At 53.9% G+C, this 15335-nt stretch overlaps 1 protein-coding gene across 1 annotated transcript; it reads right to left on the reverse strand.

The window, feature by feature from the left end:
• Positions 1-1078: 1078 nt before the first annotated feature.
• IFITM10 (interferon induced transmembrane protein 10) lies at positions 1079-12455 on the reverse strand. Its single transcript, XM_064714035.1, has 3 exons — positions 11901-12455; positions 10463-10877; positions 1079-1970 (listed from the first exon to the last, which is right to left on the reverse strand). Exons 1-3 carry the CDS (start codon positions 12008-12010, stop codon positions 1821-1823), a joined length of 675 nt encoding a protein of 224 aa, XP_064570105.1. The 5' UTR covers positions 12011-12455; the 3' UTR covers positions 1079-1820.
• Between the last annotated feature and the right edge of the window lie 2880 nt (positions 12456-15335).

Genomic DNA, 15335 nt, shown 5'->3' on the forward strand with positions numbered 1-15335 from the left:
GAGAGGCTGGGAAGAGTACTGACCTCTGAATGAGGGATCATAGAGCTGTTCATGGCTGAGATACTTTCAGTGCATCATACACTGCACTGCCATCTGAAACTTCGCTGCCAAACAGATCCCTGATTGATCTGGTGTGGAAATGCTCTCCAGTGAGTGGGAGGCAGAGAGGACTGCAGCTCTTTCTGCCCATAGCTCCCCTGATAAATGAAGCCTGGGACAGGATGAAGGTGTGGAGACCTAGACAGGAAGAAGGTGGCATCACATGATGCTTTCAGGGAAGCATCTTCATGATCTGTCCCCACATCTCACTATGGCACAGCCCAGAGACAGCCTGCTGATTAAACCATGCACTCAGCAGATGATGAAGTGTCCCATGACAGCCTGTTTGCATTCCCCATCTCTTGCTTCACCTCTGCTTTCAGGGTGAGTGCAAAGGTGGATCCTGATGCCTTCTCCCAGCTCCATGGCTGGTCTGCAGTGATTGCTGCCCCTTGGCATGAGTTCATCTTACAGCTGGAAAAAGATGAGGCAGCTGTGGCATATGAGATGAGATGAAGGGTCAGAGGGGCTGATAGGCTGTATTTTAGTCCTGGTCTTGTCATTCATTTATGGGTGTTTTCAAGTCAGGGTGTGCTGATTTGCAGTGTGACAGGCAGCTGCAGGCAGTATTGGGCAGGGCTCTGAGCTCCCGCCTGTTTCAGTGGCAAACACACGTACTCTCCGAAATCTGCCTCTTCATAATGACCCTGGGAAGTGCTGCAGTAGCAGCAGGGTCAGACTGCAGTGATTTATTTCCCTCTTCAGCGTTGTTCCTAGCAGGGGAGGGGGCCCTGGCCGCTTGGCTGCCTCTGCCTGCTTGCCATAGATCTTCCAGCCAGGAGTCACCGAGGTCTCTGCTCCTCAATCCGGGGCTGCGCTCTCCTTCACGGCTGCGTGCGGCCCCGACCTGCAGCAGCATCCCTCACTCACTCCTGCTTTAAATCTCTCCAGCAGCTGCTGGGGACATTAGCATTTTCTCTTTCCAGCCCATAGAGACCAGGACACCAGCCCTGCCAAGGAAGGAATTAACCCAGCAGCATCACATATCAGAGGTATCTTTTTATTGACTGTTTACAGAAATACAGTAGCACTCCAATTAGGTGGCGTAGGCGAGTTCTCCAGAAGGTGCCTTCCTTCTCAGCACTGCTGGGAGATCCCAAGGAGAAACCTGCCCTTTAACACCTTGGGGTTTCTCTGGAGGCTTTGGGGCTCCCCAGCATAAACTTCCTAACACTTCAGCTCTCCAGGGGTTGGGAGTTGTTTGAACCAGTGGATGAAATTCAAGAGACAAAAAGAGGAAAAGAAACCCCCACAAGCTGAGGGTGGTGGGGCGGTCTGAACACACCTGATATGTTGTAAGCCAACCCTGCCATGATCCCCATCCATCACTGCATGTGTCTCCAGCTCCACAGGACCCCACTGGTTCCCAGAGCTCAGCTGTCTGCCACTAAGTGTGCGTAGCTCTGGGCTTTGCACGCTCTTTTCACACAGCTTGTTGGCCATAAAACAAATATTTCTTGGTCTATTTTTTTTCCTGTACATGTGTAAGAGTGAGACCCTCTCCTTCAGCTGTTCACATACCATTTCAGGGCAAGAAAGGTATGCTCAGCTGGGCTGATAAACTGATTTAACATTTATTTATGTATTTAATTGACCTTATTTTTTTTTTTTTGGCAATCAAGGTGTAGTGGTTGGCTTGATTTGTGTGTCCTTGCTACAAGAAACTGCAGACACTTCTGGCATAGAGGCATTTTGGCGGCAGCAGCTGCTGTTGGCCTCACTCAGTAGTCAGTGAGAGGGTATCGCAGGAAGATGAAGATAAGGATGATGCAGAAGGTGGCAAGGGCTGAGCTGGTGATGTTAAAAAGCCGGGCTGTCTTGGCATCTTCAACTGCTCCATTTAAGTCATTGAGGAGTTTCTTATCCCGGACCTGAGACAAAAGATAATTAAATAAAGGAATTGCAACATGTATGAAAGGCATGACTTGTTTCAAGCAACAGCCACAAAACCCAGTGCACCTGTACGTGGTTACCTGTACAGGTGCACTGTGAGGGCTGGGCTGGGCCTCCGTGTTTGAGCACTTGGGGTGCCATAAAACACCCTGAGGTCAGGTTTGCACCCCATCTCTGCTATGGGTTGAGCTTGTGAAGCCAAGCACTGTAATACTTGTGGGCTGGAGATTCTTGGAAGCAGAGAGGACCTGAAAGAGTGACCCATTGCTGTTACCAACCAGGCAAACCAGGGCCCACGGTCCCTGGAGTGGGGCAGTGTCATTTGGAGCCTGAAGGTGCACAAAGGAACTGAGATGCCATTGCACCCCCCAGGCACACAGGCTCTAAAGCACACTTCCTTCCCACTGTGTCACAGCTCCCTGGCCCTGCAGTGCCAGGCTGGGCCCACCCAGCCCACCAGGGTGCAGGTCTGGTGTGTATCGCTGTGCCTCCATCTGCACTGAGGGGCCGAGCGGGTGAAAGCTGGCACAGCATCCTACTGCAGCTCCAGGGCTGTGCACGAGCCTCCAGCATATTAAGTAGTCCTGGGTTAATGAGTTCCCTTCCTTTTGCAGGTCTTATGCGGATTGTGTAGCATCTCTGCCACAGGCAGCTTTCCATTCTGACAGCACAGTCTGCTCCCTTCATTATCCCGCAGCTTTTATGGGATTTTATGGGCTTTCCTTGGGACAGCTCTGCAGTGGGCGATGATTGTGCATGACCATGTCACTGGCCTGTCCCCACCTCTCCCAGGCTGCCAGGCAGTGCATGGCACTGCCAGCAGCAAAGCCACTAGCGGGCATTGCTGATGCACTAGTGACAGCACTAGCAGGCAGCAGATGGCACTGCAAGGCAGCAGATGACACTGCCAGGCAGCAATGGCATTAGCAGCAGCATGTGGCACTGCCAGGCAGCAGAAGGCATAGCCAGGCAGCAATGGCATTACCAGGCAGCATGTGGCACTGCCAGGCAGTGGATGGCACTGCCAGGCAGCAGAAGGCATAGCCAGGCAGCACATGGCACTGTAGGGAAATGATGGTATTGCACAGCAGCAGATGGCACAGCCAGGCAATGATGCTATGAGCAGGCAGAGGTGGCACTACGAGGCAGCAATGGCACAGCCAGGCAGTGACGCACAGCCAGGCAGGCAGGGATGGCACAGCCAGGCAGCTGATGGCACTGTCCACCACCAGCAGCAGCTCTGCAGTTGGATCCCAGCAGAGGAGGGCTCAGACTCCGCTGTTTCCTAGCTGGGATATGTTCCTGTCCCCAGGCTGCCCCTTTGGCCAGCACTCAGCACACTCAGGCAGCTGGAGCCATAAGAATGAACAAAAGGACCTGGACAAAAGGACCAGGACACTTGACCCCTCATCCATCTCCTGTATCCAAGCAGGGTGCCCAGGCCTGCCCCCCTGCCCTCTCTTTGGGGGGGGTTGTGGGTGCTGGGGCTGTGAGCCTTGGCCTGCCCTGCTGCCAGCAGTGAGAGCCCCGCTGGGCACTGCTGGCTGGGCACTAGATGTGGGTGGCAAGCTGCAAAATTCAGCACCAGAGTCAGACCGAGGAATATTAAAAGGCTTTTATCGATTAGGAGCTTTCCAAAAAGACACTGCAACAGATTCAGACCACATCTTACAGACTTTTCTCTCTTCCTCCTGCAGGGCTGTCCTGAAAGCCTTCTGCTAGACATGGTGAAGGGCTGCTGTACCCCTTGTTCTCACTGACCTGTGCTGGTTCATGGGTCCTCCAAAACTGCATTTCAGACCCTCAAGCAACATTCCTCCTCTCCATCACACCACTGAGGACCTCTCTGCACAAGCAACCCCTGATCTTCTGAACTGTGGGAAGGAAGCTGCTGTTGGCATGGGACCCACAGGATCTGGTGCTGGCAGGCACACAGGCAAAAAGAATGAGCCTACTTTTAATGTATTTCATTTGTATTAAATCAAACTGTGCCATGTCCTTGGCCTCTCATGTGCCCTGCTCATTGGAGCCCCGAGCTGGAGCTGGGGCCACTGCCCTGCTGTGGAGTGCTCAGCTAGCATCCTTCTGGGATTGGGAAGAGGGACAGTCACAAACTGCATGTGTCTTTGGGGCACACTTGGCTGGAGCTCTCAGCAGAGGAGATGATCTCTGGGAAAGCATCAAGCCGGCAGCTTGGGAGCCCACATGCCTTTCTGTGTCAGCTGAATGTCCGGGATGACTCACATTTGAAATTATTCAGTAAGTTTAACATCCTCCCAAAAACCCCTGGGCTCAGCAGCAGCAGACATTTGGCACCTCCTCCCGCACTGGGGAGAAGCCCCAGAGGTGCTGGATTCGGGCCAGAAATCCCGCTTGCCGCTCCCAGCAGACTCTTTGAAGCTCTCACACGCTTCCCTCTTCCCAGTGGTGGGGCTGCCTCAGGCAAAACCGACATGGAGCAAATGCCTTTTGCCCCTTCCTGCACCGTGTGCCGGTGCTCTGTGCCGCAGGCACGCTGGCCTCTGCTGTCAGTGCTTGCTGTCAGACGGAGCTGGCTCCAGCAGACCGGCACGGCCGGCACACCGAGCCCTGCAGCCCTCCCGCAGCCGAGCCGCTCCACCTTTGTGAGGCCGGTTCCTCTTGGCCCCAGGAGCTGTCTCCTACCCCTCACCTCCCGTTCCTCCTCTCCCTGCGGCGCCCTACAACCCTAATTTGCAGGCTCAGGCTTCTCCAGTGCTCCCAGCAGCATCCCCACCTGGCACCGGCTCACACTCGTGACTGGTGCTTTAGCCCTTTCCCACGACACACTTCAGCAGCAGCTCTCCTGGCCTTTCCCATGGCTCTCCCTTTGGCCCTGCTCCTGTCACACTGCTGCTGCTGCTGTGGCGAGGGGTGCCTGGGGCTGCCCTCCCCAGTGACACCATTTCCCCACAGTTCATTTCTTTTATCCCTTCTATCTCTTCCCTTTCCTGTTGTTTGAGTCCAAACGATGGCTGCCTTTGACTCCTGCCAAAGGGCACCCAGCTGCCTCCTCTCCCTGCACCTCCAGCTGGTTCCACCCACACACTCCTGCTAACCCCTGTGGCTTCATGAAAATCATCCCTGATTGCCCATAATCATTTACACTGAAATGGAGCCTCTAAGCACCAGAGAAGTGCAAGGGCCCTCATGGCATAAAAGTGCAATGAGAAGGAGTTTCTCCTTACACACCACTCACAGCTCCAGCCTCCCACATCTCTGCAGGGCAGCCTTGCCTCCCCCTGCATGGCTTTGCACCCCTAGATGCTTCCAGATGTCCCTGTTTAATGTCCTGCTGTGGCAACTGAGCCAGGCTCTGGAGGAGCTCTCCTGGAGAGCAGATAAATGTTTCAGCTCCTTCCCTGTTTTGTCCTTAAGGAGATGCTGGTGTCTGTCTTATAGCCCAGCTTCAGCTTTTCCTATTTTCATGCTCCTGTGGCCACCATCATCATAATGTGCTGGCAGCTGCTGCACAAGCTTCTGGGAGCCCTGGAAGCCAATTCTTTCCATAGCCAGAGAGATGAAACATACTGAGGGACAGGTCCTCAAGGTCACAAGGCTGAACCCCCACCCAGACCAAGGTGTGGTGTTTTCTTAGCCACAGGCTCTTCCCATCATCCCTTTGACCCTTCTCTCTTGCCTAAAACTAGATGGGAATTTTTGGCCCTGCTTTGCACTGAGATGACTGGAGTGTGAGGATAATTACATCTGCTGACTTGGGTTTCCCTGGGCACCTCTAAGCACTATGTGATGGCATCCTTGGAAATCCCCCTTGGACAAGGCAGAGCTCACCTCTGATCCAGGCTGGCAACTTACACAATTTCTTCATCCATGCCTATCCTTATGTGAAACACAGCCAGCTTTTGTGCTCTAACATGCATACCTTTCTCCTCTCCTTTCCCACCAACAAAAGGTGGTGTGGCCTTTACATCCATCCATCCATCCATCCATCCATCCATCCATCCATCCATCCATCCATCCATCCATCCATCCATCCATCCATCCATCCATCCCTATTTGCCTGTCACCTCCCTGCTGCTCACCTTATCTTCCAATATCTCCATCTCACTGTGGCCTCCCACACCACCAGTGTGTCAGTGCCCAAGGGTTCTTTCTCTCCTCCCTCTCCTCACCATCCTCTGCCCTTTGTTTCCTTGGGGTTTTACGTTCTGCTTCCTCTCCAAGGGCTCCCCTTGGCTCTTAGCACCCCATTCCCTCCCCCAGCAGTCACCTCCCCTCTCTCAGCCCCTCTCATTTTTGGGAGCAGCAAACTTGCTGCTCTAGTGAAAAGTGCTGCCTCAGCTTGCAGAAGGAGACAAATGGTTTGTTGATAACGAGTCTAATGAGGCTGTTTTTAAGGCAGCCTGGAAGCCCACAGCTGGTTGTCAGTAAACCCATTTCTGTGCAGAGCTCCATGTCCCTGCACAGAAGGAGCTCTGGAGGCGATCCTTGGATTTATTTGCTCTGTGAATTGCTCAAGAGCTCTCCAGCCCACGTGCCTCCACCACAGCGGCACTGGCATCACGGGACTGTCACCCCTGCCTTTCACCCACGTCCATAAACCATTGCTCCTTCCACAAAGCAGGAGGAGAGCCTGCCTGAGAGGCTGGGTGAGGCAGCCTCTCAGGGTTAATAAATACCTGTGGATTTGTGCTTCCACTCGAAACAAGGAAGATCAACAAGTGACAAGAGAGGAGGGCAAACAGTCGTGCCCACAGCTGTGTGCTAAGGGCTGGGCAGAGAGTGGGCAAGAGAGCTTGGCACGTTTCCATGACCTCAAGGGACAAGAAAACTCTGCAAGCAGTGCTGTGGGCTGCTGGTGAGGCTTAAAAAGCCAGCAAAGCTCCTTGGCATCTTCATCTCTATAGAGCCACAGCGAGGCATCCACACTGCAGCTCATCTCAGATCCCAGCTCTTCTGATCTACTGCCTCGTGGCACAATGGGTACAGAGGACTTGGCTCACCCCAGCAGTCTCCAGAGACGAAGCTCTGAACAACTGAAGTGAGATCTCCTGCCACCAGGCACTGATGCATCATTCATTACCACTTGGAGCTGGGAAAGGGGAAGGGAGGGAGCTGCTGAATATCAGACCACAACATTTGCTTCTGATCAAAATCAACTGAATCCAGAGCGTTGGTGTTGGAGTGATACTTTTATCTGTGCTGGGCTGGGGTTAGGGTTACTTTAGGGCTTTTCTAACTTCCTTGTTGATCTCTCCTCCCCCAGCATGCAGCACACATGATTAGATGCAAGTGCCTTGCTTGCACTCTGGGAGACTGACCTTGAGAAGCCTGGCATGCTGGAAATGACCCCTGGAGGGATCCGTGAGTTGTGTGACCCCGCTGTAGCCCAGCAAGCTGTGTTTGCTGAGGATCTGGCCTGCTATGGGGGTAAATAAAGATGAGGCATGCTGCCACACTCCGGTTCAGAGTGCCTGGCTGTGACACCTGCCACACACAGAACGTGGCTGGTATGTCACAGTTTCTGCCCCCACCTGAGAACATGTGTTTCTTTCTTCACAAATTCTTTGGTGCTGGGGTGGGGTTTTTTGACATTTTTAGTAAATGGTTGTCACCATGAAATAGCATTTCCCTGCAGAAAGGAATCTAGAAGGCTGTAGGCTAGCATGCAAAAGACCAGGCAGACATGCCCATTTTCCCAGATGTGGCTGAAACCAATAAAATAGGGCATGAGGAAGGAGACAGCTTCACAGTAATATTCAAGTGTACCAAGGATATATCTGTCTTCCAGTGTGGGCATTATGCTGCTGAAACCAGAGGAAATGCTAGGGCGTGCTAAGATATACACTGAAACATCTCATGGACTTGGGTCACAAAGGAGATACTGCTTTATTAACAGCATGAATCTGTCAGAAGAAAGTGACCTTTATGACAGGGAATTGAAAATACTATTTCTGATAATGAAAACGATAATTCCTGAAGTTGCTAGATGTTTCAGTTATTTAAAGGAAGTGTAAAAGCTAGGTGTAACCCCAAAGTGTAACCCCAGGAACCATTTGATGGTATCAGTGCACTGATGGCTCTTGAGGAAACCTGCGTTCCACTGGCTGAGGGCTCTGTGTCAGGGATCCCAGAAGAGGCTCAGGGAGAGGAAGGTGCAGCTTCATTCTTCTTCCTACTGCCCCTTAGTCAGTCCCTAGAAAGGCCAGACTTAAGTGCCTACTGCTCAAATGTCCTTACATTTAATTGCAGAGGAACAAGATAACTCCCTGTTTAAAGGGATATCTGGTCCCAGGGCATTTCTTGCTCCTGTTTTCTCTGAACTTCTGGGAAAAACATTATTGACAGTAAAAGAGAAGAAAAAATGTTTCTGGAGAAATAACCATAACACCCAGCCTGGCTAGGGTGCTGTGAAGATCCCTGCAGGAGCTGTGGGTAAGGAACACAGCTGCCTTTCTGAACATCCCAGTCTCCCCCAGGACAGACCTGCTACTGCCCCAGCATCTGCTCTGCCTCTCACCACCCACCCCAAGAGCAGCTCATGAGAGCACTCGGCATCCCTTCAGCCACTTGCTAGCTCTGTCCTCTGCCTCTGAGGGACATTATGTTTCTATTTTCCCCCTGCCACAGAGTCACAGCCACTGGGGAGCTCCAAAACCAGAGCAGAGTTATTTCTACCCGCTCAGCGTTGCCTCTGTTTGGGTACCGCGGTTACATCCCATCAGCTACTGCCTTCTCAGCCCGAAAGCCAAGGCTGGTTTTTGACAGCCATCTTCTATTCTCTTTTCTCTGATTTGGAGCAAAGTTGCCCATTTGCCTTCCCTCTCCACTGCCTCTTTTTTTCATGCTTTGTGTCCTCTAGGTCTTTGCAGACAGATGCCAAGCCCACACCTGTGTCCCGGTGCAAGGCCCCAGGTTATTTCTGAGCTTTGCCCTCCCTTCCATCCCATGTCAAGGATAGTGAAGGGTCTAGCCTCTAAAACCTCTGTGGGTGGCAGACACCACTCTACCTGGTCACCAGAGGATGGGTCAGCCCTGTTCTCAGGCTGTCCTGCCCTCACTGCTGCAGCAGCAAGGAAACATGTACCCAGACACCCATGGTAGCCTCTTCCACGGGCAAGATGTCAATTGCTAAAGGCAAATACAGACAAGGAAAGGCTTAAAAAAACAAGGAGGAAGCCAGTGTTTTCTTCCCTTGCTGGATCAAGGTGTGGGGGGTGTTAAGGGACTTGCTCCCCCTACTCATACTAGCCTGCTGCTGGCTGGATTTGCCCTTTGCTTGTGGTGATGCTTTGCCCCAGGATGATTTAAATTATTAAGTGCCTCACCCAGTCAGCAGCAGAGCCTCCTGCACAGGCGATGGATGAGAGCTCATCTCCCATCTTGGGAATGAGAAACTGAGGCAGGCACCACCAGGCCAGTGCTCGGTGAGCCCAAGACAGGGAGCTGCAGGGAGCCTTTCTTATGGAGACCCTGACAGTGCTGGGAGCAGCCTCCTTGCAGTGCTGGGTGCTCACAGTGCAGCTCACAGGAGCTGTATGGGGTTAATTGATCTGCTTCTGTGACGAAGCCTGTCTGCACCCTGGCCTTCCTCTAAATGCTGCCTGCCAAAACAAATCAGCCAGCTCCTCTCCGGGCCACCCAGCCGCCCCGGGCTCTCTGCACATCCATTCAGTTAGTTTTGCATCTGGCAGGCAGGGAAGGGGAGGGCAGCCCAGGCCCCTCTCTCCTGGCAGCTGCCAAGGTGCTGCCTGTTTACCAGGCACCATTCCTGCCGGGCTGCTCTCCCCTGCAGCTATCAGGAATAATAACCTGGTCCCATTCCCATCATGGGCTGTGCTCCACGCCATCGCCCTCTCCAACAACACAGCTCTCTATCCCCCCAGCCTGACACTGTGGGAAGCCCCCTGCACTCTCTTCCACCTTCTCACCATTCCCATGATGCTGGCAGGTCTCCAGGCCTTGTTTTGGGATTTGCAGGGCTTGGGGTGGGGGAAGCTGACCACGAGTTCTGGTGTTTTAATTACGGAGAGGGCAAGAAAGAAACAGGCAGGATTGCCGTGCACTTTGTAAGCTTCTTACCCCCTGCAACTTGCCAGCTGACGGCTGATCCTGGCTGGCTGCTTCTTACTGTTCCTGCCTGACCATCCAATGCTGCTGGGTCCTATCCTGATGATCTCTAACAGCCAGGATCCCAAATAAAGGACCTAGTGCCGTCGTGCCTGCAGGTGCAGCCAAAGTAGCCCTGTGTTCCCTGCCTGTCACCCTGCACCGCGGTACAGAGGAGCCTCTGAGGGTACTTGGAGCAAGTGAAAGCACCTCTTCCCCACCTGAAGTAACATCCAGGCTCCTCAGCTCTTCCCATCCCGATCCCCATTGTCTGCAGCCTCTCATTTGGGTGGCAAAGTGGGGTTTCACATCAGGCACAACCCCCGAAGGCTTCCCCCCTGCCCGGTCACCCCGCACCCCGAGCCCCGCGCTCGGCACTCACTTTCAATGAATAGGCCAAGGCGATGAAGCCGAGGCAGCAGAAGTTGAGGTATACAAAGTTGAAGATGGACCAGAGATAGTAGTCGTTCACCTCGGTGGTGTCGGGGTAGATTTCGATGACAGTGGTGGGGTTGGTCATCGTCTTCTTCTCCACCGAGTGCTTGCACGGGACCGCTGGCCGCAGGCTGTCCCCTTTGCAGCTCTTGCTCTCCATGAGATAAACGGCAGAAGAGGGAGACAGGACGGGCGAAGCTTGCCGGAGAGCCGGGGGCTTGGCGATGCAGGCGAAGCAGCCCTGCGGGGGGCCCTGCGGGGGTCTCGGGGTCCAGGCCACCCCCTCAAAGGGGCATGGCGGGCCCAGGGGGGGGTCCTGTGTCCTCTCCGTGGTGGCTGCCGCGGCGTCACCGCGCTCTGCCCTGGCAAAGCCAAAAACCCCCCGTCAAAAATGGGGGTGAGGGGATGGAAAGGCCGGGGGCAGGGGTAAAAGAGAAAGGGGGGAAGGAGCAGAGAAGGGGAGACGTGGGGGGAAGGCAGGAGAGACAGAGAGGGACCGGGAGAGCGAGGAGAGAGCAGGGAGAGGAGTGAGGGAGTGGGCAGAGGAGAGAGGGAGGAGAGTAGGGCAGGCAGGAGAGGGAGGAGGGAGCACCGCTACACCCGGGGACCACGACGCCGCCGCCTCGGCGCGGAGCTGCCGCCGGCCGCGGCCCCGGGCGGGGGCAGAGGCGCGGGCAGGGCGGGCAGCATCCCTCCCTCCCTCCCTCCCTCCCCTGTGCCACGGCTCCCCCCGCCGCTGCCCGCTGGCCTGCGTGACCCGCCTTCCAGCCACCACCGGGGAAACCATCCTTTTTTAAAAAGGAGACAAATAAAAGCAGAAAGAAACACTCGGGAGGCGCCGGGGGGCTGCGAGGGAGTTGCCAGCCGGCCGCGCTGCAGCCCCCCGCATCCCTCCCCGCCCGCCTGTCTGTCGGTCTGACAGGGCCTTCTCCTTTCTGTCCCATGCCGGGATGGGAGCCGGTGGCTCGCTGCGGGCGGAGCGGGTCTCCCGGTGCGGCAGAGCAGCCCGCCCCTCCGCCCTGCCTCCCTCCCTCCCTCCCTCCTTCCTTAGGGGGGTGGGCATTTTGGGGGGGATTTTTTTTCCCTGAGTCCAAGTCTTTACGGTGATTCCATTTCCCGGTTCCTTCCACCTGCCGGCAGGTTTCCCATACCCCCTCCCTCCACCTTTTTTTTTTTTAAGGGTATCGTGGCTGAGGAGGTGGAGGGGAAGAGGGGATGAAGAGGGGAGGAGGGGAAGAGGGGATGAAGACAGAGGATGGGGAAGGGGGATATTAGAAGAAGTTCCCCTCCACCCTAGCTTTGCAAATAGGAGAGACTATTTGGCTGCCCGTCCGTCCGTTCATCGGTCTCCTCCGAAGGCATCAGGAGGAGCGAGGGATACTCACAAGGAGGGATGCGGGGAGTCGCTGCATATCCGGCTCAGCACTGCCTCCGGCTCGGCTTCCTCGGCGCTGGAGTTGAGGGAGGAGGGGAGGGCGGGGAGGGGGGCACCCATGGACCAGGGATGGGCAGGGAGGAAGTTAGGGGATGGGAAGGTCAACCTGCAGCCCCCTGTCTCCCCCCGAACATGCTTCACGCAGGAGAGCTCCTCTGTGTCTCAGCCCTTCTCCTCGTGTCCCCCCCACTGGGACGTCACCTCCTGCTTGGAGCATCCTGGTAGCGCCCCGCTGGAGAAGGGCACCTCCTGGGCCCCGGCCGAGCGGCTTCCCCGGGCAGCAGAGGGGGATGCTCGGCCCTGCTCCCCCCAGTGTCACCCACAGAGACATTTGCAGCGAGGACTCGCTGCAGCCTTGTTTGCGGGCTCTCCGCTATGGACCTGGGTGAAAAACTACAATAAGTGTGGCAGGAGTGCGTGGGGACGAGCGGAATTAACAAGGGGAGGTGGTGATGATGCAATGCTGTGGGGAAAAACGGGCTCTGGTGGTGAGGGGATGAATGGAAAGGGGATAAATCCCGTGTGTGAGGTAATAGATCCTGCTGGCATGGAGCAAATCCCAGCGCAGGCAGGGGTGGGAGCACTCCGGCAGCAGGATGCACGGCATGGGGCTGCTTTAGGGGAGGGGGTGGGGGTGTCACCACGGCTGGCCGAGCCCGGGAGGATTTGGCTGTGCCCAGGAGCAGGGATGTCTTTGCTACCTCCCATTGCTAACACTCTGGAAGCTGCTCGAAATCCCAGCTCTAGGGTGCTGCAGTAGAGTCCCCCCAGGGACGTGATGATGGAGAGCAGCTGGTGGCGTGCAGGGACAGCTTGCAGGTCATTCAGGAGGATGCACAGGGAGGGTGAGGACACAAGGACACGCTGTGTCACCCCACAGTGACATAGCCTGGCGCAGGTGGCCTTGCTGCAGCAGGCAGTTCAGCTGTGGCGCTGGGGAAGGGGAGCAGAGAAATCAATCCCCAGAATACTGGAAACGGAGTGGGTAGAACAAAAGTTCATGTGAGCAGAAACTGCAAGGGAAGGGAAATCCTCTGGAAAAGCCTTAAGCATACCCACAAAGTGCTGAGCTAAGAAAAAAGGATGGTAATTCACTCAGCTCGTCACAGGCAGGTTTGGCTCCAGTGTAGGGGCACCCACCCTGTGCTCATCCCTGTGGGTTGGTCTGATGTGGGGCAACTTCTTGCACATCCAAAGGTCTCTGAGACTGGAGGAGGTCCAGTTTCCATGAGACCAACTTAATCCTTCTGAAGCCTGCATTGGTTAAAAAAGGACAAATTGCCCTCTGGTTGAGGATTTATCGCTGCTGGAGTGGTGGTGTGTCCTGCCAAAGTAAAGAAGGTTTTATTACTGCTACGGCTGCCTGTGATGAGATCCAGATCTCTCCCCAAGAAGCTGCAAAGAAACAGAGGCAGTGCTAGGGTGAGAGTGATGCTCCTGTGGGATTAAGAGGTTTGCAGGAGAGGCAGAGCCATGGCCAGCTGTCATCAGCTTTTCTAGAGGGCTTGGACAAACTCAGCTGTGCAGAGCATCCTCCCTGCAGGCTCAGGAGGAACAATGAAATCCCATGGATGCAGACTGGAGCTACTGATGAGCCTGCTGTTCGTTTGTCTGGGGAAAGTTCTGTGGGTAAGGCTGCTCCTCTTTTTAATGTCAGGAAGGGATGGAGGGTGAGCAGAGAAAAAGGTCAGAGAAGGTTTGGAGCAGGCAAGAGGAGGCAGCAGGGTGCTGTAGGGGGATGTGAGATCAACAAGAGACAGTCACATACCCTGGTATGAACAGGACTGAAAGGTCAGGGAGGTTGAATGGCTGTTTTTCCTCTTCTCCAGGTACCAGGTCATCCCTACAGTTTGCAGAGCACTTTTTGGTCTTTGGGTGACTGATTCATCATCTTCCTCAATGTTAAGTGTGAGTGGTGAGAGGTTTATTATGTGGACCACAGTGGCATATATGCAGCATCACTGGTTCAACAACCATTCATGTGACCTCAAGGAACTGACATAAAAAATGAAAGGAATAAAACCCCTCAATATTCTACATTATTTTGATCCTCCTCCAATTTTCTGAGCATCTTCAAAGGTGATGCATGCATGCCCTCAACCATATGGTCTAGGACTACTTTCCTTTCAAATAAAAGGTGGGGTGAGTATGAATAATTGCCTGCATTACTGTGGCATCAAGGCTGGCTTCCCCTTGTGCTAAGCACGGGACAAACAGAACAGAAGGATGCTTGCTGCCCCAAAGCAATTCTCACATAATCACATTAGAGACATGTGGGCTGTAGCATCATCAAATGCTGTAAGACCTGTGAGAAAATCTTCTGTCTCAAATCCTACTCAAGCTCTCAGAAGCCATTAGCAGAACCTAACCTTGCTTTTTTATTTCTGAAGGAAAAAGTCCACAGCCTCCTGAATGCTCCTTTCCTTATTACCCCTATAAAATTGCTCAGTGGTTGCTAAGTTCCATAAACAGGCAGCCTGAGACTCTGAGGGGTAAATCCAATCTTCCCACTCTCCCTTGATCTCTGTCTCCTGTTCTCTGAGCTTTCATTCTGCACTCCGCTTCTCTTCCCTCCCAAAGAAACCTAAAAATAAACAAATCCAAGAAAGAGCGGAAAAAGGAAAAGCCATCAGCCCCCAAAACGATGTGCTTAGTCATTCATGGTGAGTAAAAATAGTTTCCCAAATGAACAAATTGCTGAGCCAACCAGATGAGCAAGTCATCTCCATAAATGAGGGGTCTCATCTTCCCTCTCCTTGGGCAGGAAGAGGAAGCCACTGGTTTAATGGGCTTTTGGTAAAGCCCAGAAATGAAGAAGGATCTGGCCCATGAAGACAGCCCTGGGGGTCAGTGCCATGCCCCCTACTCGTTAAGGGGACATGTAATGAAACATTTGATGTTTTTTTGCACCGATGGAGACATTCAATGAAGAGTGAAATACCAAATTCTCCTGTGCGTGGAGTTCTGCAGAGATGGTGCAGTAAACAGGGGGGCTGAAGTAAACCTGAGGATTTTCTGGGCAAGATAGTGTGGGGCTGCATTCAGGCTGCTCCTGGGGCAGGGTGTGTGCTTTGCTCCCTGCTGGAAAAGCATGGGTGGGCAATTCCAGCTCTTGGCTTCTCCTGCTCTTGGCCAAGATCAAGGCTGTGATTGCTCCCACTGGGATGTAATGTTCTGTACACAAGGCATGATTGAAGACTTAGGCAGAATCCCCCCAGCAGAAATAGGGCCCTCATATTCCTGTCAATAAATATTTGGCAGCAGATGACTTGTTCTCCCCTTGGGCTATTGAGGAACAGTAGGCTGCATGATTTGTTTTCAGGATCCAGCCAGCCCTTTTGGGTTAAATCCATCTCTTTAACATAGGGGAACAGCTGATTGGGGA

This window comes from Zonotrichia leucophrys, chromosome 5 (genome assembly GCF_028769735.1).
Source record: "Zonotrichia leucophrys gambelii isolate GWCS_2022_RI chromosome 5, RI_Zleu_2.0, whole genome shotgun sequence".
NCBI lineage: Eukaryota > Metazoa > Chordata > Aves > Passeriformes > Passerellidae > Zonotrichia > Zonotrichia leucophrys.